This window comes from Entelurus aequoreus, linkage group LG01 (assembly GCF_033978785.1).
Source record: "Entelurus aequoreus isolate RoL-2023_Sb linkage group LG01, RoL_Eaeq_v1.1, whole genome shotgun sequence".
Taxonomy (NCBI): domain Eukaryota; kingdom Metazoa; phylum Chordata; class Actinopteri; order Syngnathiformes; family Syngnathidae; genus Entelurus; species Entelurus aequoreus.
This window is the reverse complement of record NC_084731.1, coordinates 54,795,272-54,821,959: the sequence shown is the minus strand read 5'-3', so window position 1 is coordinate 54,821,959 and position 26,688 is coordinate 54,795,272. Positions and strand designations below refer to the sequence as shown.

The 26,688-nt window shown below is 46.4% G+C and overlaps 1 protein-coding gene across 1 annotated transcript in view; it reads left to right on the top strand.

Moving 5' to 3' along the window:
- Positions 1–7,077, top strand: part of ccdc3b (coiled-coil domain containing 3b) — a 44,357-nt gene extending 37,280 nt beyond the window's left edge. The window contains exon 3 of the mRNA XM_062024381.1: positions 5,035–7,077. Within this exon, the coding sequence (XP_061880365.1) occupies positions 5,035–5,328 (294 nt within the window). The 3' untranslated portion in view covers positions 5,329–7,077. The remainder of the gene's footprint in view (positions 1–5,034) is intronic.
- Positions 7,078–26,688: the final 19,611 nt, after the last annotated feature.

Here is a 26,688-nt window from a genome sequence, read left to right as displayed (position 1 = left end):
AGGTCTAAGAGGTACCAGAAGCTCAAGACAAAAGTCCATAGCAACACAGACAAAAATTGTTTGGCACTGGCAGAGAAGATTTGGAAATGTTTTCATGGGCGCAACTCCATAAACGTAAATATCAGTTTGATGAAGAGTCTGTGAGAAACAATGAAGGCCATCAATTCCTTGGGAATTTTTTATGGAAAATAGTGATGCTGAAATGACCTTTGTGGATCTTTGGGAGCTCCCTTTACACAATATATTTGTTTCCAGCCTTCATTTGGCAGACAGACAGCATGTTATCTGATATATAGTAGAGGATCCTTTCTGGTAATCTTCCAGTCTGCAAGGGTTGGAATGGGTCAGCTGTAGTATGAAATCCAAAGCTAAGTCCTGCCTAATGACACAACTGTATGTTTTAACCAAAGTTGCTGGCTCAACATCCTAATTTTGGATCCGTGTATTTAGCTTTTTTTTAAATTTGCGTGTATTTATGGTTTCCACTCACTCACCACTGCTTCTTTCACTCACCACTGCTTCTTTCCCAGAAATAAGCACAAACCTTTGGCCCAGTCCCTCTCATTTTGGTCTTCTGTCTGTTTTCAATCATTTGCTGACTTCCAGTGAAAGCAAAACCACAGGAAAAAGAGAATTATAAACACAGTTAGGATTTCCGTTAATAACACCAAATTTGGCATCTGGCTGTTCTGTGATTGTAATTACCGAGTGATATTTAGAGCTCTGTGGAAGTTTCTCGAGATTAAGCTCCCCCCAAAACACAAAAACTTGGTTCATGCATCAGGTCAAAATGACAACAATGCATGGCCTCTTCTCGAGATCAAACTGTGGTTTACACCAAACACACAAGGGGTAAACCAATTGCTGCTCTCGTTTTGCAAAGATTACGGCTTCAGTCATTGTGCTCACGCTTAAGTGTGTCGCTTAAGTCGGAGACATGTGTTTCCCCTCAAAATAACTTCTAACATGCATATTCCCACGTAGAAAATACTTTAAGCCGTGTACATATTGTTCTGATCCAAGAACTGTGACGATGACATGCAACATGAATTAAGTGTCCCAACGGCAATAAATGAAATCAGATAATAAGCAAGCAATTTTCTTACTTATTGGTATTAAAATCTACAAAACCCAAAACCAGTGAAGTTTGCACGTTGTGTAAATCGTAAATAAAAACAGAATACAATGAATGGCAAATCCTTTTCAACCTATATTCAATTGAATAGACTGCAAAGACAAGATACTTAACGTTCGAACTGGAACAATTTGTTATTTTTTGCAAATATTAGCTCATTTCGAATTTGATGCCTGCAACATGTTTCAAAAAAGCTGGCACAACTGGCAAAAAAACTGAGAAAGTTGAGGAATGCTCTTCAAAGACTTATTTGGAACATCCCACAGGTGAACAGGCAAATTGGGAACAGATGGGTGCCATGATTGGGTACAAAAGCAGCTTCCATGAAATGCTCAGTCATTCACAAACAAGGATGGGGCGAGGGTCACCACTTTGTGAACAAAGGCGTGAGCAAATTGTCGAACAGTTTAAGAACAATATTTCCCAACGAGCTATTGCAAGGAATTTAGGTATTTCACTATCTACGGTCCGTAATATCATCAAAAGTTTCAGAGAATCTGGAGAAGTCACTGCACGTAAGCGATGATGATACGGATCTTCGATCCCTCTGGCGCTACTGCATCAAAAAGCGATATCAGTGTGTAAAGAATATCACCACATAGGCTCAGGAACACTTCAGAAAACCACTGTCAGTAACTACAGTTTGTCGCTTCATCTGTAAGTGCAAGTTAAAACTCTACTATGCAAAGCGAAAGCCATTTATCAACAACACCCAGAAATGCCGCCGGCTTTGCTGGGCCCGAGCTCATCTAAGATGGACTGATGCAAAGTGGAAAAGTGTTCTGTGGTCTGACGAGTCCACATTTCAAATTGTTTTTGGAAAACTGTGGACGTCGTGTCCTCTGGACCAAAGAGGATATGAATCATCTGGATTGTTATAGGCGCAAAGTTCAAAAGCCAGCATCTGTGATGGTATAGGGGTGTATTAGTGCCCAAGACATGGGTAACTTACACATCTGTGAAGGCACCATTAATGCTGAAAGGTACATACAGGTTTTGGAGCAACATATGTTGCCATCCAAGCAACGTTATCATGGACGCCCATGCTTATTTCAGCAAGACCGTGCCAAGCCACATGTTACAACAGCGTGGCTTCGTAGTAAAAGAGTGCGGGTACTAGACTGGTTTGCCTGTAGTCCAGAGCTGTCACCCATTGAAAATGTGTGGCGCAATATGCCTAAACTACCACAAGGGAGACCCCGAACTGTTGAACAACTTAAGCTGTACATCAAGCAAGAATGTCAAAGAATTCCACCTGAAAAGCTTAAAAAATTGGTCTCCTCAGTTCCCAAACGTTTACTGAGTGTTGTTAAAAGGAAAGGCCATGTAACACAGTGGTAAAAATGCCCCTCTGCCAACTTTTTTGCAATGTGTTGCTGCCATTAAATTCTAAGTTAATGATTATTTGCAAAAAAAAAAAGTTTCTCAGTTCGAACATTAAATATCTTGTCTTTGCAGTCTATTCAATTGAATATACGTTGAAAAGGATTTGCAAATCATTGTATTCTGTTTTTATTTGCCATTTACACAACGTGCCAACTTCACTGGTTTCAAGGTACAAGGGTTTTATTCGTCACATGCAGAGTACACCACAGTGAAATGCTTTTTTCCATGCTCTTCAGATATTGCGTACAGTGGGATCCAAACACTAGTTGCTGAATCTAATACACTAAATACAAAAAATACAACAATTTGAATAGCTCTGATGTACATTAATTACAAGACAATAAGTTGCACAATAAGTCCCTGTAGTTATGGTAGAAGTATCAGTACAAGTAAAAGTACAGTAGTCACATACAGTACCAGTGCAATATCAAATAGTATAACAGTTAATACAGTATACACAGTATATACAGTATAGGAAGTAATAAATATTAAGGTGTCTACAGTTCTTTTGGCAGTTGAGTAGTGACAGTAGTATGAACAGAGGTAATGGAACAGTATAACTTCTTCATACTCTTGTTTTTACATTATTTACAGTCTTTGAATGAAGAGTATTGTAGTCCGGTAATTACAGTGGTAAGTAAAGTGATTCTTGTGCATGCGGTTTTGTGCAAAGGTGATAAGTGTTAATCAGCGGTAAAGTTGAGCAGTCTGATGGCTTGGGGATAGAAGCTCATTCTGAGTCTCTCCGTGTTGGCCATGAGACTCCGGTAGCGCTTGCCTGACTGCAGCAGTGAGAAGAGGTAGTTGCTCTTGGCCTTGGATCTACACCGCCTGGTGTAGATGTTGCAGATGGTTGGGCGCACACCTCCGATGGTGCGCTCGGCTGATCTGGCCACTCTCTGCAGTCTGTTGCGGTCGTATGCAGTGCTATTCCCAAACCAGGAGGTGATGTTTCCAGTCATGACACTCTCTGTTGTGCATGAGTAGAAGTTTCTGAGGATCTTGTGGTTTAGTGTGAACTTCCTGAGTCTCCTGAGGAAGTAGAGATGCTGTCGTGCCTTTTTCACCACGTTGTCTATGTGTGTGGTCCAGGACAGGTCTTCTGATATTGTCACTCCGAGGTATTTGAAGTTGGTCACTCTCTCGACCGGCGTCCCGCCTATGCTGAGTGGACTGTAGTTCCTTGCCCCCCGTCTCCTAAAATCCACTATGATCTCCTTGGTCTTGCTGACGTTCAGGGCGAGGTGGTTCTCCTGACACCATAGTGCCAGGTTCTTCACTTCACTCAGGTAGGCCGTCTCATCGTTACCGGAGATCAGGCCCACCACAGCTGTGTCGTCAGCAAATTTCACAATGGAGTTTGTGGTGTTTTCAGCCACACAGTCATGTGTGTAGAGTGAATAGAGGGGGGCTCAGAACGCAGCCCTAGGGGGCACCGGTGTTGAGGATGATGGTTGATTTGGTGCAGTTCCCTGCTCTCACCACTTGTGGTCTGCCTGTCAGGAAATCCAGGACCCAATGACAGAGGGTTGAGTTCAAGCCCAGGTCCTTGAGCTTGATGACGAGTTTGGATGGGACTATGGTGTTGAATGCTGAACTGTAGTCTATGAACAGCATTCTCACATAGTTCTCCTGCCTTTTGTCCAGGTGTGTCGTGGCGGTATGCAATATGTGTGTGATTGCATCGTCGGTTTACCTGTTTGGGCAGTATGCAAATTGCAGGGGGCCTATAGTGGGGTGGAGGGAGGAGCATATGTGGTCTTTGATTAGCTTCTCAAAGCACTTCATGGCTATGGGGGTGAGGGCTACGGGGCGGTAGTCGTTGAAGCAGGCAGGGGCCGATTTCTTTGGAACAGGGACAATGGTGGATTTTTTCAGACAGGTGGGGATGACGGTTTTGGGTTTTGGGTTTTGTATCTCGGTATCTGTCTATTGGCTGGTACGTGATAGTTGTACTAGTAGGTGCTTCTGGCTGCTGGTTTTCTAGAATGAAAAAGCCAGCTGGGGGATGTAGTTTCTTTATTTGGTCAACTTTATTGAAATACCCAACCCACAGCACCAGTGTCATTTGCATCAGCTAAAGTCAAATGCAAGACTTTTGTTACAAAACAACAGAGCTTTGCCCGGAGAAGGAGAGTTGCATGTACCTCCGATACAAATGAGTTGGAAGACCGCAAGTGGTTTTCAACTCGGGCTGCACCTAACAATTATTTCAAAGGTAGACTAGTCATTGTGAGAATCGGTTTGAATCAAGAATCGAGTCTGAATCAAATCGTCACACCAGGAATCGAAATCGGATCGAATTGTTAGGAGCCCAAATTATGCACACAAAAATCCCAAAAAGAAACATCACTCAGTACTAGTGAGGGATTAAATCCATAACTGCGAGGTCTCTATGGGGCCATGTTGCACAATGTTCATTAATTAGCATTTTGTGGCACATTTGCGGGGTCAACTCAACTGACAAGCGTCATGTTAACATACCTTGACTCCATTTACTGCTCTCCCCACAGCTGTTGTGCTCGGCGGTGCAGAAGGCTCTGTTCGAGGAGGAGGAGAAGGTGAGGACGCTCTCTCAGAACGTGCGCTACTTGGAGAAGGCCAACGGCCACCTGAGGGAGAAGGTGAAGACCATGAAGCGTCTCCTGCGCCAGGCCCAGCGCGGCATTGCCAAGGAGCAGCAAACGCTCAGCCTCAAGCAGCTTTATGAGTCAAAGACAACCCGGAGCCACCCTCACCAGGATACCACCCAGAACCAGAAGGACCCTGCCCTTAAGAGGGCGCTGGCAAGGAAGTCAAAGAAGTAGGATGACCATCAGTGTACACTAGCGAGACATCAGCAGGCTTAACGTGGGTCTTATATTCGCATCTTATTATGATGATTCCATAAAGATCATTCTGCAGTACCGTATTTTTCGAACTATAAGGTGCACTTAAAATCCTTTCATTTTCTCAAAAATGGACAGTGTGCCTTATAACCCGGTGCGCCCAATGTAGGTATTAATTCGGGTTGTGCTTACCGGCCTGGAATCTATTTAATTTGGTGCATTGTGTAATGATAAGTGGGACCAGTAGATGGCAGTCACACATAAGAGATACGTGTGGACTGCAGGGTTACTGACGCCTGTTCAATAAATGACACGAGCAAGAACACATAAGCAAGCAACACCAAAACATTGATGTTTCATTGAGAATATAGAACATTACAAAAAAACCTGTCAAAATGTTTTAATACGACTTTGGTAAGCTACGAAGTCGCACCGCTTGACGCATTGTCGCAGCATTACGGCTACCATAGTCAGACGTACTGTGCTTCAACATACGGGTATTATTAGGGTGCGTGTATAAGGACCCCAAAATGGCACCTATTAGGAGACTTAAAGATGGTCTGTAAAACAATGTATGCAACATTTGGACCAAAGGACCACCATTACATATTATGTAGACCACAAGGAAGTATTTTAAATGTAGAAAAAACGAATCATAATATGACCCCTTAAATACACCTTATGTATGAAAATAGACCTGAATAGACCTACTTATAGACAGTGTGCCTTTTAATCCGGTGCGCCTTATGGTTCTAAAAATATGGTACTTGATAAGGCTTCTCTTATTTTAGCATTGCATGTATATTTAATTAAACATATTGGGACATTTGGAGTGAAATCAGAAATATTCTTCAAAAATCATACACACCTCGGCAGACACAACACATTGATACAACGTTGATTATACAGTACATACAAACAATGTTGCAAAATAGTTGTATTTGTAAATTAAGACAACGTTGTCGGTTGGGAAATGACCAAATTTCAAAGGTCAAATCAACGTCTGAAAACCCAACGTTGATTGTCAAAAAGCATGTTGTTTCAACGTTGTATTTGTGTTGTAGAATATTGGTAGAGAAATAACCAATTTTCAATGGTCAAATCAACGCCACAACCCAACATTGATTAAACGTTGTTAAAGAGCACGTTGTTTTAACGTTTTATTTGTGTTGTAGAATATTGGTTGGGAAATGACCAAATTTAATGGTCAAATCAACGTCAGAACCCAACATTGATTAAACGTCGTCAAAAAGCATGTTGTTTCAACGTTGTATTTGCGTTGTAGAATATTGTTTGTGAAATGACCAAATTTCAATGGTCAAATCAACGTCACAACCTGACATTGATTTAACGTCGTCAAAAAGCATGTTGTTTCAACGTTGTATTTGTGTTGTAGAATATTGGTTGGGAAATGACCAAATTTCAATGGTCAAATCAACATCACAACCTGACATTGAATAAACGTCAAAAAGTATGTTGTTGCAATTTTGTATTTGTGTTGTAGAATATTGGTTGGGAAATGACCAAATTTCAATGGTCAAATCAACATCAGAACCCAACACTGATTAAACGTCGTCAAAAAGCATGTTGTTTCAATGTTGTATTTGTGTTGTAAAATATTGGTTGTAAAATGACCAAATTTCAATGGTCAAATCAACGTCAGAACCTGACATTGATTAAACGTTGTCAAAAAGCATGTTGTTTCAACGTTGTGTTTGTGTTGTAGAATATTGGTTGGGAAATCACCAAATTTCAATGGTCAAATCAACGACATTGAATAAACGTCCTCAAAAAGCACGTTGTTTCAACGTTATGTTTAAGTTGCTCAAGGTCAGGACCTAATTCAACAATTTCTCAACGTTGTTTCAATGTCTTTTGCCTGCTTGCACAATGACCCATGATACAAAAACGGCTTTACGAGTCTCAAAATCCAGAATAATTGAGTAAAGTGTGTACAAATACTGCCAAAAGTACAGTTCTGTCCACAAAGCAGGTTGTGTTGTTGAGTAGAAATGGTAAATGTGTGATGAGTGGAGGTATGTGAGTGCTCTTTTATTTTATTTTTAGAACCTATTTATATACACTAAGTATCCAAAAAGTGCTGTGGGGATTTTTTCTTATTCTTTTTTTTTTAATGAAAAAAATGGTGCTGTGCATCTTTTGAGTTGAGCCAGTGAACCGAGTAAGGTCCAGGGTAGACTTTTTCTAAAAGTTTCTGTTTTTGACAGTGCTTTTTATTTTATTTTATTATTGTGTGTACTTGTCGCCATTACTTGTTTTTGTAACCCAGGCTTGAAAACACCATATGCCTGGAGTTGAAATAATTAATTTGAGTTAAAATAATTCATTTAGTAAAGATACATTAATTTCAGTTAAATAACTAAGTGTTAAAACAGGTACAAACTAATCTGCACTTTACGTTATTCATTTATATTTTTAACCTGCTCTACAAGTTGTTAAAATAGAAAATACACAATATACATAAAAATGTTGACACAAACATGGTGTCTTAACAGAAATTGCAGAGGTAAAAATTACCTGTCTCCATGATTGTCACCTCTAGAGGGCAATCAGTGAGCCCGTGAGCCCTTCCGTGTCACTCGTTTTATGACGCAACTTCCTGTAGTGTGGAAGAAGAGAAACTCCCCTTCCTGTTTTGTCGGTCCATGCGTGGCAATGCAAACACACGCGGAGAACCTGTCGATCAATCCTTGGCCATCCACTCGAGCAGTGTGACATCCGAGTGTAATATTCACTGACTGACACCCTGTGCAGTCATTTCACTTGATCAGCGGTGAGTGAATAACAATGATGTGATGTTTTATTTAAGCCATAAGTGTTGGTGATATTTATTTTGTTCATGTTTACAGCACATGCTAGGAACACTGTGATTATTTTTGTTTTACTGAAGTAATAGATTACTGAGTACTTTTGATTTAGTGATTGAAGGGGTAATTTTTAGTGCATCTCTCACCTGTGCTAGCAAGGGAGAGATTTAGCACGTTGTAACCTTATATACCTCCAAGTTGCTACACAAAAGTCCATTTTGAGCATTAATGTGAACTTTGTGCAATTAACCTACCTCGTTTAATTGTGAACTTAAAGGTGCATTTAAATAGTATTTGTATTTTTGTATTTGAAGAAACATTTCATATATTTTTGAATATTTGAACAATTGGAAAAAAGAACTATAATAAGCGCTTAACTTTTATTTTGATATTTCATATTTTGAAAACAAATACATTGTAAACCAAAGCATTTGAGATACATGATTGGTGATTAATGACATGATTGAGCTAATTAATGCTAGTTAAAAGTATTTAAGCTAATTCATGGTTATTTAAGAACACAGTTGAAACCAGTGTGTGTGAATAATACAAGCTATTGGGTCTTGTCTGATCTATTGTTAGGTCAGGTTTTTGATTGGGTGATTCAAATACCATCTTAATTCCTTGGAGCACCTTGTGTGGAGAGGACGACATCGCCCTTCCAGCCCAGGTGGATGAGAGGCTCCGCAGTCTCTCCAACTCCAACACCCATTCCCGAGATCCATCGATCCGATTCCCAGTGCATACTGGGTGGCGAGCTACCTTAGAATCTGGACACTGTGGTGCAGTGTTGACGTCCCCTCCCCCACGGTCTGTGCGGTAGGACAATACTTATACAGTGCACTGGTAGCTACAGAAAAACGGGCCCCAACGAACTATTTAAACAAACTTTGGGAACTTTGGAAAAAGGGTTTCTATTCTGCCGGCTTTTCTTATTCTTGTTCATTATTTTTCATATACTGCAGTTGTTGTAAATTTATATGTGCACTTTTCAATACATGTTTGGCCATTCAACATTCAAGTTCATCGTTGTCTGTGTCATTATTGATATGCAACACTGGCTCTTAAAAACACTAGGATTCTTCTGATACTAGTCCAGTTCGATATTTACACCATTGACTACTACTCACCTGTTTCCTCTATTACTAGTTCGTAACTAGGGTTACATTTTCATTACTCCTCTCCACATTTTTTTTACTGAATAAATAAGTTTCAACACACTTCCAATGGTGTTTTACATTTATGAATACAATACAGTGCAGCATAGTTGACCATAGAGCTATTTATGTTTTGTTTGGGTCTACATCGTTTTATTTTGGTGAGCTATATTTTATTTGAGGACAGGTGGTGGGATTAACGGGCTGTGCAGGAAATACAGACCATCCGGAAAGTATTCACAGAGTTTCACTTTTTCCACATTTTGTTATGTTACAGCCTTATTCCAAAATGGAATACATTCATTTTTGTCTTCAAAATTCTACAGACATTACCCCATAATGACAATATTATCAAAAATAAAAAAAATAAAATTAAAAAATAAAAAAATAATTACAGCCTCAAGTCTTTTTGAATATGATGCCACAAGCTTGGCACACCTATTTTTGGGCAGTTTGGCCCATTCCTCTTTGCAGCACCTCTCAAGTTCCATCAGGTTAGATGGGAAGTGTTGGTTTTCATCAAGGATGTTTCTGTACATTGCTGCATTCATCTTTCCCTCTTTAGACTTCCAAGATGGTGCCAGTATGTGCTTTGGCCTGCCGTCTCTTGCTGTCAGCTCTGTTCGTTTTTGTGCTGTTTGCGTCTTTTGTCGTCTCTGTCAGCTCACTGCTTGTGTATGACCGCCAAACGCTGTTGGATCTTTGTCCCTCTCCCACGGATATGATCAACTTCAACGTTGGTTTTTCGACGACCCAGTCATCTTACTCCCCCGGCCGGATTCCTGCCTTCCTTTCCCGCCTCCTGGCTCCTCTCCCCCGGCGGAAGCGTCATCGGAGCCGCGGTAAACATGGCGGCCAGCTGGTGAAAGTTAGGGCACTCCTGGCCCGGCTTCCCGTGGCTTCCCGTGGCTTCCCGAAGGAGGAATGGTGCGGTACCTGGTCTCTTCCTGCACCCACGCTTGCTGGATCCCATCGGTTCCTGGCTTGTTCCAGTCGTTGGTTTGAAGGGAGAGGCTCGCTACCATCGCTCCTGCTGTACCCGCCCCGGAAGCGCGGGGTGAATTCCCGCCACCTGCGGGCTCTGTGTCGGGCCCCACTCGGTTCAGCTGCGGCCTTGGACGTGCCGGCCCCTGCCAGGTTCGGTCTTGTTAACGCAAGATCTTTGACAAACAAAACGTTTATCCTGAAGGGGTTCTTCACTTCCCGCGGACTGGACTTCCTCTGTGTGATGGAGACATGGCTGAGAGCCGGTGAGTCCGGTCGAAAAGGAAGAGGATTAGCAGTCGTTTTTAAAAATGACTTTAAATGCCGTCAGATCCGCCTACAATCCTCCTTTTCAAGCTTTGAACTGTGCATGTTTGAACTGGGTCTTTCTGATGTCGTCCTGTGTGCCGTCGTCTATCGACCACCCAAGTACCATAAAGACTTTATAACGGACTTTTCTGAATTTCTGGCTGAAATCCTGCCTAAATATGATCGTGTCCTTATTGTTGGTGATTTTAATATTCACACCTGCAGTCCAGACGAACAGAGTACGGTATTGCATTTCATTTATATGCCGATGATTGCCAGATCTACTTTCCAATGGCACAAAATACCACGGTCCAACGTCTTATTGACTGTGTCACAAACCTGGGGGTAAAGTTTGACTCACGCGAGAATTTGCTCCGTGCCCAGGAACGTCAGCAGTGCGCGTATAACAGGGGGACTCAGCTAAGAAAATGTTTACTGGGAGAAAAAGTGCTTGTGTTACTTTCAACGTCTAGCTCAAAATTACTTGCCCGGTGGCAAGGACCCTTTGAGGTCACACGGCAAATGGGTGATGTGGACAACAAGGTCCGGCGCTCGGACCGGGGAGGAGCCACCCAAATTTATCATATAAACCTCCTGAAAGCATGGAAGGAGGCGGAGCCTGTTTCCATGGTGACGGTGGTTGAGGAGGAGGAGTTCGGGCCAGAGGTCCCGCGCTCTGGTCTGCCCTTTCCCCTCCTCTGTGACGATCAGCTCATGTTAGCGCAGAGAGCGGATGTTGCTAAGCTGCAGCAGCGCTTCTCTGATGTGTTCTCCCCTCGGCCCGGGCGCACAAACCTCATCCAGCATCATATTGAGACCAGCCCGGGCGTTACGGTGCGGTCTCGGCCTTATAGGCTCCCCGAACACAAACGCAAAGTTTGAGAGGAATTAAAATCCATGCTGGAATTGGGGGTAATAGAAAAGTCCCACAGTGCGTGGTGCAGCCCCATTGTTCTGGTAGGGAAGAAGGATGGGTCTGTGCGGTTCTGTGTGGATTACCGCAATGTGAACGAAATATCCCGTTTTGACGCGTACCCAATGCCTCGAGTCGACGAGTTCCTGGATCGGCTGGGCACTGCTCGTTTTTTCACGACACTGGATTTAACCAAGGGCTACTGGCAGGTTCCCTTGTCACCAGAGTCCAAGGAAAAAACGGCCTTTTCCACTCCGGAAGGTTTGTACCAATTTGTGACACTTCCGTTTGGCTTGTTCGGTGCGCCCGCCACGTTCCAGCGCCTCATGGACCGGATACTGCGACCCCATGCTGCATACGCGGCTGCCTACCTGGATGACGTCATCATCTAGACTAGCAGCTGGGAAGAACACATGCGGCGGGTGGGGGCAGTGCTCGAGTCCCTGAGACAGGCAGGGCTCACCGCCAACCCGGCGAAGTGTGCAGTTGGCCGGAGGGAAGTACAGTATCTGGGATGCCACTTGGGAGGAGGGCAGGTGCGGCCGCAGGTAGACAAAACAGCGGCAATTGCAGCCTGCCCAACCCCCAAGACGAAAAAAGAGGTGAGGTAGTTTTTGGGTCTGGCAGGTTACTACCGGAGGTTTATCCCCCGGTTTACGGACCTGACCAGCCCAATAACTGACCTCACCCGTAAGGGTGCTCCAGATCTGGTCCAGTGGACGAAGCAGTGCCAGCAGGTGTTTGAGAGGGTTAAGAAGGCCCTCTGCGAGGAGCCGGTCCTGCACATGCCTGAGTTTTCTCTCCCGTTTTGTCTGCAGGCTGACGCGTCGGGCAGAGGACTGGGAGCGGTTTTGTCCCAGCAGGTGGAAGGCGTCGACCGACCCATCCTCTACATCAGCCGGAAGCTGTCCGAAAGGGAGGCCAGGTACAGCACAGTGGAGAGGGAGTGCCTCGCCATCAGGTGAGTGGTTGGGGCCCTCCGATACTACCTCCTGGGGCGCTCATTCAGCCTCTCCTCGGACCACAAACCCCTTCAGTAGCTCCACCGCATGAAAGATGCCAATGCGCGGATCACCCGTTGGTATCTAGTTTTGCAACCCTACAACTTCAGAGTGATTCACAGACCGGGTGCACAGATGGCCGTGGCCGACTTCCGCTCCCTCACGGGGTGGGGGGGAGTAGGCGCGGCCGGACGTCGTCCCGGACGGCGTCCCGGACGGCGTCCCGGACTGAGTCTGGCGGTGGAGGTATATGGGGGGGGGGGTTCCTGCGGACCTGCAGCGAAGCGGGGTGTGTCAGGATCGGCTTTGAGATTAGTGACAGGTGACACAGCTGTGAGTGTTTGTCTGATCTCATGTCGCGCTGTTAAAGGCAGCGGTCAGAAAAGAGAGGAGGTTGTTGATGGTGGAGAAACTTAAACATGGCTGAAAAGCACCCTTTATTGAAAAACAAATCATTGTTCGCAAAGATGAACACGGCTGTAATATCCATTATTGGTGGTCCAGAGAACCCGGAGGAGCAAGACCTCCACAGCATGTTGTTTCAAAGTTGGATTTGTGTTGTATAATATTGGTTGGGACATGACAAAATGTCAATGGTCAAATCAACGTCAGAACCCAATATTGATTTAACGTCGTCAAAAGCATGTTGTTTCAACGTTATATTTGTGTTGTAGAATATTGGTTGGGAAATGACCAAATTTGATCCTAGGAGCTATGTTGTCCGGGCTTTATGCCCCCTGGTAGGGTCTCCCAAGACAAACTGGTCCTAGTTGAGGGATCAAACAAAGAGCAGCTCGAAGACCTCTATGAAAAATACAATCGAAGGACCCAGATTTCCCTCGCCCGGACGCGGGTCACCGGGGCCCCCCTATGGAGCCAGGCCCGGAGGTGGGGCACGATGGCGAGCGCCAGGCACAGCTTGAATAGGCAACTTGGGTCCCCCCTCCAATGGGCTCACCACCCATAGCAGGGGTCATAGAGGTCGGGTGCAATGTGAGCTGGGCGGCGGCCGAAGGCAGGGCACTTGGCGGTCCGATCCTCGGCTACATAAGCTAGCTCTTGGGACGTGGAACGTCACCTCGCTGGGGGGAAGGAGCCTGAGCTAGTGCGCGAGGTGGAGAAGTTCCGGCTAGATATAGTCGGACTCACTTCGACGCACAGCAAGGGCTCTGGAACCAGTTCTCTCAAGAGGGGTTGGACTCTCTTCCACTCTGGCGTTGCCAGCAGAGAGAGGCGACCGGCTGGGGTGGAAATTCTTGTTGCCCCCCGGCTCAAAGCCTGCACGTTGGAGTTCAACCCAGTGGACGAGAGGGTAGCTTCCCTCCGCCTTCAGGTGGGGGGACGGGTCCTGACTGTTGTTTGTGCTTACGCGCCAAGCGGCAGCTCAGAGTACCCACCCTGTTTGGATTCACTGGAGGGAGTACTGGAGACTGCTCCCCTGGGTGATTCTCCCGTTCTACTGGGGGACTTCAACGCTCATATTGGCAACGACAATGAAACCTGGAGAGGCGTGATTGGGAAGAAAGGCCGCCCGGATCTGAACTCGAGTGGTGTTCTGTTATTGGACTTTTGTGCTCGTCACAGATTGTCCATAACAAACACCATGTTCAAACATAAGGGTGTCCATATGTGCACTTGGCACCAGGTCACCCTAAGCCGCAGTTCCATGATTGACTTTGTAGTTGTGTCATCGGATTTGCGGTCTCATGAGGTCTCACACTCGGGTGAAGAGAGGGGCGGAGAGTTGGCTGCGATGGTGGGGGAGGATGCCGGAGAGACCTGGCAGGCCCAAACGCATTGTGAGGGTCTGCTGGAAACGCCTAGCAGAGTCTCCTGTCAGAGAGAGTTTCAATTCCTGCCTCCGGAAGATCTTTGAACATGTCACGAAGGAGGCGCTGGACATTGAGTCCGAGTGGACGATGTTCCGTACCTCTATTGTCGAGGCGGCCGATTGGAGCTGTGGCCGCAAGGTGTTTGGTGCCTGTCATGGGGGTAATCCTAGAACCCGCCAGCGGTGAGGGATGCCGTCAAGCTGAAGAAAGAGTCCTATCGGGCTCTTTTGGCTCATAGGACTCCGGAGGCAGCAGACAGGTACCGACAGGACAAGCGGTGTGCGGCTTCAGCGGTCGCAGAGGCAAAAACTCGGACACGGGAGGAGTCCGGGGAAGCCATGGAAAACGACTTCCAGACAGCTTCGAAGCGATTCTGGACCACCATCCGCCGTCTCAGGAAGGGGAAGCAGTGCAATGTCAACACCGTGTATGGTGGGGATGGTGTTCTGCTGACCTCGACTGCGGATGTTGTGGATCGGTGGAGGGAATATTTCGAAGACCTCCTCAATCCTACCAACACGTCTTCCTATGAGGAAGCGGTGCCTGGAGAAGCTGTGGTGGGGTCTCCTATTTCTGGGGCTGAGGTTGCCGAGGTAGTTAAAAAGCTCCTCGGTGGCAAGGCCCCGGGGGTGATTGAGATCCGCCCGGAGTTCCTTAAGGCTCTGGATGCGTGGGGCTGTCTTGGTTGACAAGACTCTGTAACATCGCGTGTATATCGGGGGCGGTACCTCTGGATTGGCAGACCGGGGTGGTGGTTCCTCTCTTTAAGAAGGGGAACCGGAGGGTGTGTTCCAACTATCGTGGGATCACACTCCTCAGCCTTCCCGGTAAGGTCTAATCAGGTGTACTGGAGAGGAGGCTATGCGGGATAGTCGTGGTGTGGTTTTCGTCCTGGTCGTGGAACTGTGGACCAGCTCTATACTCTCGGCAGGGTCCATGAAGGTGCATGGGAGTTTGCCCAACCAGTCTACATGTGCTTTGTGGACTTGGAGAAGGCATTCGACCGTGTGGGGAGTGCTCAGAGAGTATGGGGTAACAGACTGTCTGATTGTGGCTGTCCGCTCCCTGTATGATCAGTGTCAGAGCTTGGTCCGCATTGCCGGCAGTAAGTCAGACCCGTTTCCAGTGAGGGTTGGACTCCGCCAAGGCTGCCCTTTGTCACCGATTCCGTTCATAACTTTTATGAAGGTGCCGTCTGTGGGGGAAGCCCCATCTCAGCAGCGCCCGGACCCTGGAAGAAAAGAGGAGCAGAGGAGAGATTACATCCCCGGAACCCCCCCCCTTGATAAAACTGGTGGTTGCTGTGTCCTGTGCCGTGTGGGTATGTTCGGTGCGGGAACTTGTTAATGGGGGGGGGGTTGTGGCTCCGGTGGCGCCGTCTCCTCCGGTCGTCTGCGCGGGGGCCGGTGTGGGTCTCTCTGCAGGCCTTGGGGTCGCCAGGTGGTCCTCCGCTAATGTCACCACCGCCTTCAGGTCTCGCGAGCGGTGGTACCGGACCCACGCCGAGGTCCGTGCCGGAATGGATTCCAGAAATTGCTCCAGCAGGATCAGCTCGAACATTGGGCTGTCCGGCTCCCGAGGTTGGAGCCACCGGGTCGCCGCATCTCGGAGCTGCTGCCCGAGGGCGAACGGGCGGTTCTCGGGCCCCAGCCGCAGTGCTCGTAACCGGCGTCGGTGGTCCTCTGCGGTGCTGCCGACCCAATCCAGTATTACTCGTCGAAGGGTAGGGAAATGCAACCGGGAGGCCGCCGGCAAGCTAAGCACCGCCCGCTGCGCCTCCCCCGCCAGTAGCGGCAGCAGCCTCACCCCCCACTCTTCTTCGGGCCAGTCGCACGTTGCTGCCGTGGCCTCGAAAATGTCTATATAGGCCTGTGGGACTTCTGCTTCTGTCATGCGCTGCATGGAGGTGGCTGTCCTCGTTATCGCTGCCCCTCCAGCCTTGCCCACCAGCGTCTGCAGAATCTGGGTCTGCTGGCGGACAAGAAGACATCATGGCGGAGCCAGAAGTCGAGTTTCTTAACATGGAGACAATCTCACTACTTTTCTTTTGTCGAGCACAAAGAAAATAACATTTTAGTTAAATGTAAGTTGTGTCTTGGATCAAAGATCCCATATACTTAAAGTTAAAGTTAAAGTGCCAATGATTGTCACACACACACTCGGTGTGGCGAAATTATTCTCTGCATTTGACCCATCACCCTTGTTCACCCCCTCGGAGGTGAGGGGAGAAGTGAGCAGCAGCAGTGACCGCGCCCAGGAATACTGCCCAAGACAACAATTCAAATCTGCTGAAACAGCTACAAAAGCAACATGCTTCGACAAAGCTAGTAAAGAGAGACACAGACTCTGATGCCACTTCAGCTCCACTTAAGGATTTTAACGGAGGGACTGCTAGCCAGGACAACGTTGATAGAGCCATTGCAGAGTATGTGCTAGAACAGACCTGGGCATTCTATGGCCCGCGGGCCGCATCCGGCCCTTTGCGCATCCCTGTCCGGCCCGCGTGAGGCCAATCATAAATTACAAAATACATTTCAAAAGTATCTATGTCGAGTGTGCAATACAACGGTGCTGCTTTTGTTTTGAAAAGCGTTATTTGTATTACTTCCGTGTGGACGTATGCGCGTGTGCGATTGTGAGTGAATTGAACGGCGCAATCACAAATTACAAAATAAAGTTTAAAAAACATCTATGTCGTGCGCGCAATACAACTGTGCTGCTTTTATTTTGAAATGTGTTATTTATGAGTGTATGTCCGGGGGGAACCTGTGAGTGAAGGTGCATAGAGACAAGTGATGAGACGCTAAAAAGAGAAAAGTTGATGAGGAATGGCGTGTTTTCAACAAGACATGGACTGCCAAGTATTTCTTTACAGAATTAAAGGTAAAGCCGTGTGCTTAATTTGTGGTACACAGTTTGCTGTGTTTAAAGAATATAATTTGAATCGCCACTACACGACGAAGCACGAAGGAAAATACCGGAATCTGTCTTATGAAGCACGCGCAAGGGAGGCTGATGCGTTGATGGTAAAACTGCAAACCCAACAAGGACTTTTTGCCATATTTCACACCCCCAGAGATGCAGCCGTCAGGACAAGTTTCGTCATTTCTCACAAAAGCGCCAGAAAAAGTAAGGCATTTTCTGACGGAGAGTTTATTAAGGAGTGCTTATTGGACTCTGTTGCGCTGATATGCCCGGAGACATGGACTGTTTTTCGCTGGCTTTAATTGGGTGAGATCTGCGATGTACGTGACACCGCCCAGCTGCTCATATTCTTACGTGGGATTACTGCCGACTTTCAAATCACAGAGTAGCTGGCAGCCATGCAGTCAATTAAAGAGACAACCACAGGTAATACTTGTTCACATAGGTAAATGCGTGTTTGGACATGTTAGGACTGAAATGGCACAAGCTGGCATGTGTGACAATCCAATCCAATCCACTTTATTTATATAGCACATTTAAACAACCAAATGTTTCCAAAGTGCTGCACAACAATATTAAAAACAATATTCAAATATTATCCTTAGCTCCACCAATGACTGAATAAAAAAAAAAACAATTACATATTGTCATGATCCATGGTCCGGATCATGTTTTGTTTAGTTATGTTCTGTTAGTTTTGGACTTCCTAAGTTGTTTTGTGCACTTCAGGAGTTTGTTTTGGTTGTCATGGTCACTCTTTGTGTGCACCTGTCTCTGATTAGTGCTCGCCCGCTCACCTGCTTCCCGAGCGCTAATCAGAGGCATTATTTAAGTTGCCTTTGCCAGTCACTCGTCCTGCTTTCGTTGTGTTTGCTCCATGCAATTGCCACGTGAGTTTTTGAGTTCCTTGTCTTTTGCCTATGCTAAGAAATAGTTTCTTAGCTTCCCGTGCGCTCGGCACGCATCCTTGTTGTTTTGTTTATTGGATGATTTATGAGAAATAAATCACTTCCTACCTCACGCCTTCGTCCGGAGCCGTTCCTTTGTATTGGGAGAAGAACCGCGCAGCAAGCGCACTCCCTCATTGTGACCGAACGAAACCAGCATCGTTCTTCCGCAGACGGGCCACGAGGAGATGGAGACGCGTTGGCGAGGACGGAAGCCAGCCAGAAAGGCTTCTTTTCGCCGTCATGACGCGTCGCTCCCGCGTCGCTCCCGCGTCGCTCCCGCGTCGCTCCCGCGTCGCTCCCGCGTCGCTCCCGCAAGCTCCTCCCCCGGACCGAAGCAAGTTGCAGCCAGACCAGTATTCCTCGCCGCCAAAATTAGGTAATCCGATTCATGATTTCGCCAAGCAGTTCATGGATTGGGCTTCCAGTCAGCTGGAGACCCGAGCTGATGACGTCACGCCGCCGCCTGCTGATGACGTCATGGGCCAAGAATTTTTTTTTACGAATTCTGTTTCGCCCTCGAAAATTCAAGCCCCGCCCAAGTCACGGACATTTTCTTTTTGTCCACCCACGCAAAATCAGGTGGAGAATACAAAAAGACAATTTGGACAATTTAAGGGGGGGGCTTCTACCCCCCTCCTGACCTCCCGCCACCCACCCTTAAAGACTGTTCCAGACCGCAAGGAGCGCGTCTGGTATCCGTCCCTTGAGGGGGGGCTGGGGCCGGGAGCTGTGCTGGTGGGGCTGCTCGGCTGCGCCCAGCCAGGCAGCAACCTCCATCCCGGCCGCCACCACCAGTCTTTCGGCCTGCCAAGCCGCAACCTCCAGCCCGTCCTCCACCACCAGTCCGTCGGCATGCCAAGCCGCAACCCCCAGCTAGACCACCTCTGCCATGCTCATGGCTAACCTCAGCCCGGGTGGGCCTGCAGACGCCACCATCATCCCCGGTGGGCCTGCAGACGCCACCATCATCTCCGGTGGGCTTGCAGGCGCCACCATCATCTTCGGTGGGCTTGCAGGCGCCACCATCATCTCCGGTGGGCTTGCAGGTGCCACCAGCATCTCCGGTGGGCTTGCAGGCGCCACCAGCATCTCCGGTGGGCTTGCAGGCGCCACCAGCATCTCCGGTGGGCTTGCAGGTGCCACCATCATCTCCGGTGGGCTTGCAGGCGCCACCATCATCTCCGGTGGGCCTGCAGACGCCACCATCATCTCCGGTGGGCCTGCAGACGCCACCATCTCCAGTTCCTGTACCTGCTCTTCGGCTGGCACCTGTACCTGCTCCTCAGCTGGCACCTGTACCTGCTCTTCGGCTGGCACCTGTACCTGCTCCTCGGCTGGCACCCGTACCTGCTCCTCGGCTGGCACCCGTACCTGCTCCTCGGCTGGCACCCGTACCTGCTCCTCGGCTGGCACCCGTACCTGCACCTCGGCTGGCACCCGTACCTGCACCTCGGCTGGCACCCGTACCTGCACCTCGCCTGGCACCCGTACCTGCACCTCGCCTGGCACCCGTACCTGCACCTCGCCTGGCACCCGTACCTGCACCTCGCCAGGCACCCATACCTGCACCACGCCAGGCACCCGTACCTGCACCACGCCAAGCTTCGCCGCCTGCACCTGCTACCACGCATGACTCGTCCGCTGCGGCGTCCACGCCTGCCATGACGGCGCCGACGCGCCCACCTCCCGGTCGACCACGGATGTGGCCGCTCCCTGGTCGTCCGCCTCGCCAAGTGCGCCCACCTCCCCGTCGGCCACGAATGTGGCCATTCCCTGGTCGCCCGCCTCGCCTGCTGCAGCGGGGTTCCACTCGCCGCCGCCACTTGACTTGTCCTCGGTGGATTCGGGGACACTTGGCCTGGCGACCCACCGCCATGTCCTCCCTCCGCCCTCCCGTGACTTTTGAACCTGCTGGTGTTTTGTTCTTGTGTTTTTTGGACATCTAGAATCTGTCCTTAAGGGGGAGGCTCTGTCATGATCCGTGGTCCGGATCATGTTTTGTTTAGTTATGTTCTGTTAGTTTTGGACTTCCTAAGTTGTTTTGTGCACTTCAGGAGTTTGTTTTGGTTGTCATGGTCACTCTTTGTGTGCACCTGTCTCTGATTAGTGCTCGCCCGCTCACCTGCTTCCCGAGCGCTAATCAGAGGCATTATTTAAGTTGCCTTTGCCAGTCACTCGTCCTGCTTTCGTTGTGTTTGCTCCATGCAATTGTCACGTGAGTTTTTGAGTTCCTTGTCTTTTGCCTATGCTAAGAAATAGTTCCTTAGCTTCCTGTGCGCTCGGCACGCATCCTTGTTGTTTTGTTTATTGGATGATTTATGACAAATAAATCACTTCCTACCTTACGCCTTCGTCCGGAGCCGTTCCTTTGCATTGGGAGAACAACCGCGCAGCAAGCGCACTCCCTCATTGTGACACATATAAAACCAATATAAAAAACAATATAAAATAAATATGATTACAAACTATTTTTAACAACAGATGGTTCTCCAAATCTGACGGGGAAAAATGTTGGATAATGCAGGATAAAGTGACAGAAATTAACCCTGTGCAGAAATGGACATTTTTGCATTGTATAATACATCAGGAAGTGTTGTGTAAAACAGTGTTAAAAATAAAACCATCAAAAGCAATCTGCTTTTGTATAAAGTTAAGTTAGGTTAAATTAAATTATTATTATTATTATTAATTATTATTATTATTATCATCATTATTATTTATCTTACGGTATATCAAAAATAATATTGAGCAAAATTTAATTGAAATATTGTCGTGTGGCTCTCCAGCAGTGCTCGGGTTGCTCATGCGGCCCCCGGTGAAAATTAATTGCCCACCCCTGTGCTAGAAGACATGCAGGCTATTTCTACAGTGGAGTCACCCGCTTTCAGGCAGCTAATTAGCATGATACCGTGTGTACAGCAAATGGCACGAAAAACATGTTCCAAGTACCTGGACAGTGAGTACATAAACATGGAAAGCGAGCTAAAGAAAACACTCCAAACTCTGCCTCTGCTCATCATTCAGCACTGAAGGTACACACACTGTCAATTCTCTTATATACTCTTTCATTCTAGACTTCTAAAGTTAAAGTACCAATGATTGTCACACATACACTAGGTGTGGTGAAATTTGTCCTCTGCATTTGACCCAACCCATTGTTCACCCCATGGGAGGTGAGGGGAGCAGTGGGCAGCCGCGGAGCCGAATCATTTTTGGTTATCCCATTACTCTAAATGTATAGACTATAAAGTTCACAAACATAAAGAGGGATCCTAGTGGGCCAGGCCAATCTTTCCTTATCTCTAAACTAAAACTGGGAAAATGTGTAGAGTGTTCTGAGCTTCAGTACAGTGTTGATCTCCTGAATACATTATTTTATTTCCGAATTCCTTGAGAGAAAAAAAATGCCTGGTTAGACTTTGTGTATGTCATGTGTGCCTTCCTTGGGTGAAGCCAGGTTTACAGCTATTACAGTTATTATGCTGTTTGTTACTTATGTATGTTATGTGTGAATGTGAGTGTGAATGTTGTCTGTCTGTCTGTGTTGGCCCTGCGATGAGGTGGCGACTTGTCCAGGGTGTACCCCGCCTTCCGCCCGAATGCAGCTGAGATAGGCTCCAGCACCCCCCGCGACCCCAAAAAGGGACAAGCGGTAGAAAATGGATGGATGGATGGATGTTGCAGCTATTTAAAATAGTTTTGTCAATTTGTTCTGGCCCTTTGAAACATATCTTTGTCTGTGTCTGTTGTATGTAGACCACATTGCTTTCTGAGTTCAGTGATGCAAATGGATGCCAAGTTGATCAACAGATTGTATTATTCTCCAGTGCAATAACAGTACTGAAATGAAGGCTAAAAGGGCATTAATGGGAGCCTTAAAAAAAAAAAAAGAAGAAAAAAAGAAGTAACTAGATAGTTACTTTGCACAGTAACACAATACTTTTTGGTGTAAGTAACTGAGTTAGTAACTGAGTTACTTTTGAAAGAAAGTAACTAGTAACTGTAACTAGTTACTGGTTTTCAGTAACTAACCCAACACTGCATATAACAAATAATAATAAATGACATACCAACATCCTGGACCTAATTTTCTCTTTATGTGACCTCCTGTGTTCCAAATGGACCACAGGACTATTGGAGATTTCCCACATGACTTTCGGGACATGAGAAGCAAATGTCTTCCATATGCCGCCGTGCAGCACGCAAGCCTGAGCCGTTGAATGGGTGCGGGGAAGGAAAAACAGGAAACATTTAGGAGGCTGCACGGGGGATTGTTCTTCGCCAACGCGGGGCAAGAAGTGACGTTCACCAGCACCATTCCAGCTGCAAATTTCAATTTTAGATAGTAGTCGTACTCCCCTCCTCCCTTGTCCTCGCTCCCCTGGTTTGCTCTTTGTTCTCCCCTGCAGCCAAGTGTCAAAATGTGATAGCCGCCAGCCAAAGATGATTTCTTTCACTTGTCTCAACCTTTCCTCTGTCTTGTCTTTGATCTCTATCGAATGGCTGACAGTGTTTGGATTCTTTTTCAAGCGCTTTTATTCGGCACAGTGGGGGTTGCCTACCCCATGCACCAATTAGTATCACTAGCAAGACTAGCAGTGCATCTTGGGGTCTCTTCCGCAAGTCCAATATTGAGCTCTCGATAGACCTGGCACCAAATTCAGCGGAACACCATGCTAATTTTCCCCTACGTTTGAAATCACACGTCCACAAATTATCGTTTGATCGTCCCAGAAGAGTCAAACCAAGTGAAACTGAGCGACAGTTGAGTGAGTTCCCTTCTGTTTAAAGGGGAACCACCCTTTTTTAAAAAAAATTCTACCTATTATTCACAATCCTTATGCAAGACATGGTTTTCTTTATGCATTCTAGCTCGTAAATAAATGCTAGCAAAAGTCAGCTAACAAGGGGAGTCGCTCAATCCCGCCTATAAATCGCTCTAAAAACAACCTCAAACATTGTTTTATATACACGGTGTAAGTGTACCGTATTTTCCAGACCATAGGGCGCACCGGATTATAAGGCGCGCTGCCGATGAATGGTCTATTTTTCAATCAATCAATCAATCAATGTTTATTTATATAGCCCTAAATCACAAGTGTCTCAAAGGGCTGTACAAGCCACAACGACATCCTCGGTACAGAGCCCACATACGGGCAAGGAAAACTCACCCCAGTGGGACGTCGATGTGAATGACTATGAGAAACCTTGGAGAGGACCGCATATGTGGGTAACCCCCCCCCCTCTAGGGGAGACCGAAAGCAATGGATGTCGAGTGGGTCTGACATAATATTGTGAAAGTCCAACACATCAGCGAAAGTCCAGTTCATGGTGGGGCCAGCAGGAACCATCCCGAGTGGAGACGGGTCAGCAGCGTAGAGATGTCCCCATCTGATGGACAGGCTAGCGGTCCACCCCGGGTTGGGAGCAGAGTAGAAAAGAAAAGAAAAGAAACGGCAGATCAACTGGTCTAAAAAGCGAGTCTATTTAAAGGCTAGAGTATACAAATGAGTTTTAAGATGAGACTTAAATGCTTCTACTGAGGTAGCATCTCTAACTTTTACCGGGAGGACATTCCATAGTATTGGAGCCCGAATAGAAAACGCTCTATAGCCCGCAGACTTTTTTTGGGCTCTGGGAATCACTAATAAGCCAGAGTTCTTTGAACGCAGATTTCTTGCCGGGACATATGGTACAATACAATCGTCAAGATAGGCAGGAGCTTGACCGTGTAGTATTTCATACGTAAGTAGTAAAACCTTAAAGTCGCATCTTAGGTGCACAGGAAGCCAGTGCAAGTGAGCCAGTATAGGCGTAATATGATCAAACTTTCTTGTTTTTGTCAAAAGTCTAGCAGCTGCATTTTGTAGCATCTGTAATCTTTTCATGCTAGACATAGGGAGGCCCGAAAATAAAACGTTACAGTAATCGAGACGAGATGTAACGAACGCATGGATAATGATCTCAGCATCGCTTGTGGACAAAATGGAACGAATTTTAGCGATATTGCGGAGATGAAAGAAGGCTGTTTTAGTAACACTCTTAATGTGTGACTCAAACGAGAGACTTGGGTCGAAGATAATACCTAGATTCTTTACCGAGTCGCCTTGTTTAATTGTTTGGTTGTCAAATGTTAAGGTGGTATTATTAAATAGATGTCGGTGTTGAGCAGGACCGATAATCAGCATTTCCGTTTTCTTAGCGTTGAGTTGCAAAAAGTTAGCGGACATCCATTGTTTAATTTCATTAAGACACGCCTCCAGCTGACTACAATCCGGCGTGTTGGTCAGCTTTAGGGGCATGTAGAGTTGGGTGTCATCAGCATAACAGTGAAAGCTAACACCGTATTTGTGTATGATGTCACCTAGCGGCAGCATGTAAATACTAAAGAGTGCAGGGCCAAGAACCGAACCCTGGGGAACTCCGCACGTTACCTTAACATAGTCCGAGGTCACATTGTTATGGGAGACACACTGCATCCTGTCAGTAAGATAAGAGTTAAACCAAGACAAGGCTAAGTCTGTCATCCCAATACGCGTTTTGATACGCTCTAATAAAATATTATGATCAACAGTATCGAAAGCGGCGCTAAGATCAAGAAGCAGCAACATAGATGACGCATCAGAATCCATCGTTAGCAATAGATCATTAGTCATTTTTGCGAGGGCTTTCTCCGTAGAGTGATTTGCCCTGAAACCGGATTGAAAAGGTTCACAGAGATTGTTAGACGCTAAGTGTTCATTTAGCTGCTGTGCTACAATTTTTTCAAGGATTTTCGAGATAAACGGAAGGTGGGACACCGGCCGGTAGTTTACCAGGAGATCAGGATCGAGGTTAGGTCTTTTGAGTAGAGGATGAATAACCGCTTTTTTGAATGCTAGGGGAACAGTGCCAGAGGAAAGTGATAAGTTTATAATATTTAACACTGATGGACCTAATAATACAAAAAGCTCCTTGATAAGTTTCCCAGGAATTGGGTCAAGTAAACATGTTGTTTGTTTTGTCCCATTTACACATTTTGACAATTCCTCCAATGTTATTTCATCAAAGAGAGAGAAACTATTTTGGAGGGCGGTATCCGTCGTATATACAGTCGTATTTGTGTTAATAGAACCCAGCTGTAGCTGAGATGCATTGTCTTTAATCTCTTTTCTAATGACTTCAATTTTCTTATTAAAGAAATTCATAAAGTCATCTGCTGAGTGGGTGGAGCTACTGGGAGGAGTCCCTTGTTGGGTTAGCGATGCTACTGTACTAAACAGAAATTTAGGATCATTTTTGTTGAGGTGGATGAGATTTGAGTAATATTTAGCTTTAGCTGAGGTAAGCATGCGTTTATAAGTTATTAAACTGTCACACCATGCTTGATGGAAAACCTCAAGTTTAGTCGCACGCCATTTGCGTTCCAGCTTTCTACATGATCATTTCTGGGCTTTAGTTTCTTCTGTAAACCATGGGGTACGCCTTTTAGGGGCCCTTTTTAGCTTTAGCGGTGCTACACTATCAATGGTGTCGCGCAGGGCGTCATTAAAGTTGTTAGTGAGGTTATCAATAGAGCCCACATAATTTGGGGATGGTGCCATTACCGAAGGCAGTAGGTCAGTAAGAGTCGTCGTTGTGGTAGCATTAATGTTGCGGCTGCTATAGTAGTTATTATTATTATTATTAGTTTGTTGACAATGAGTCAGAACTTCGAATTTTATAAGGTAATGATCGGACATTACTTTAGTGTACGGGAGTATCGTAACTTTAGAGGTGGTGACACCCCTGACAAGCACTAGATCTATCGTATTACCGTTGCGATGCGTGGGTTCATTTATTATTTGTGTAAGACCACAGCTATCAATTATAGTCTGGAGCGCCACGCATGGAGGGTCCGATGGGGTATTCATATCAATCAATCAATCAATGTTTATTTATATAGCCCTAAATCACAAGTGTCTCAAAGGGCTGTACAAGCCACAACGACATCCTCGGTACAGAGTATTAAAGTCCCCCATTATGATTATATTGTCGGCGTGCGTCACTAGATCAGCAACATACTCTGAGAATTCACTGATGAAGTCCGAATAGGGCCCAGGGGGGCGGTAGATAACAGCCAGGTGGAGAGGCAGCGGTGTGACAAACCTCAAAGTGAGCACCTCAAACGAGTTATATTTATTACTTAGGTTACGTGTAAGATTATATTTTTCATTGTATATTAGTGCGACACCCCCTCCCCTTTTAAGAGGTCGGGCAACATGTGTATTGGTATAGTTAGTAGGAGATGCCTCATTTAGCGCAAAAAAATCGTCCGGTTTGAGCCAGGTCTCGGCGAGACCAACGACGTCAAGTTTGTTGTCTCTAATGACTTCATTAACTAACAATGTTTTGGAAGATAATGATCTTATGTTTAAAAAGCCCATATTATAGGTAGTGGGCTGTTTTGAGGATTGTTTGT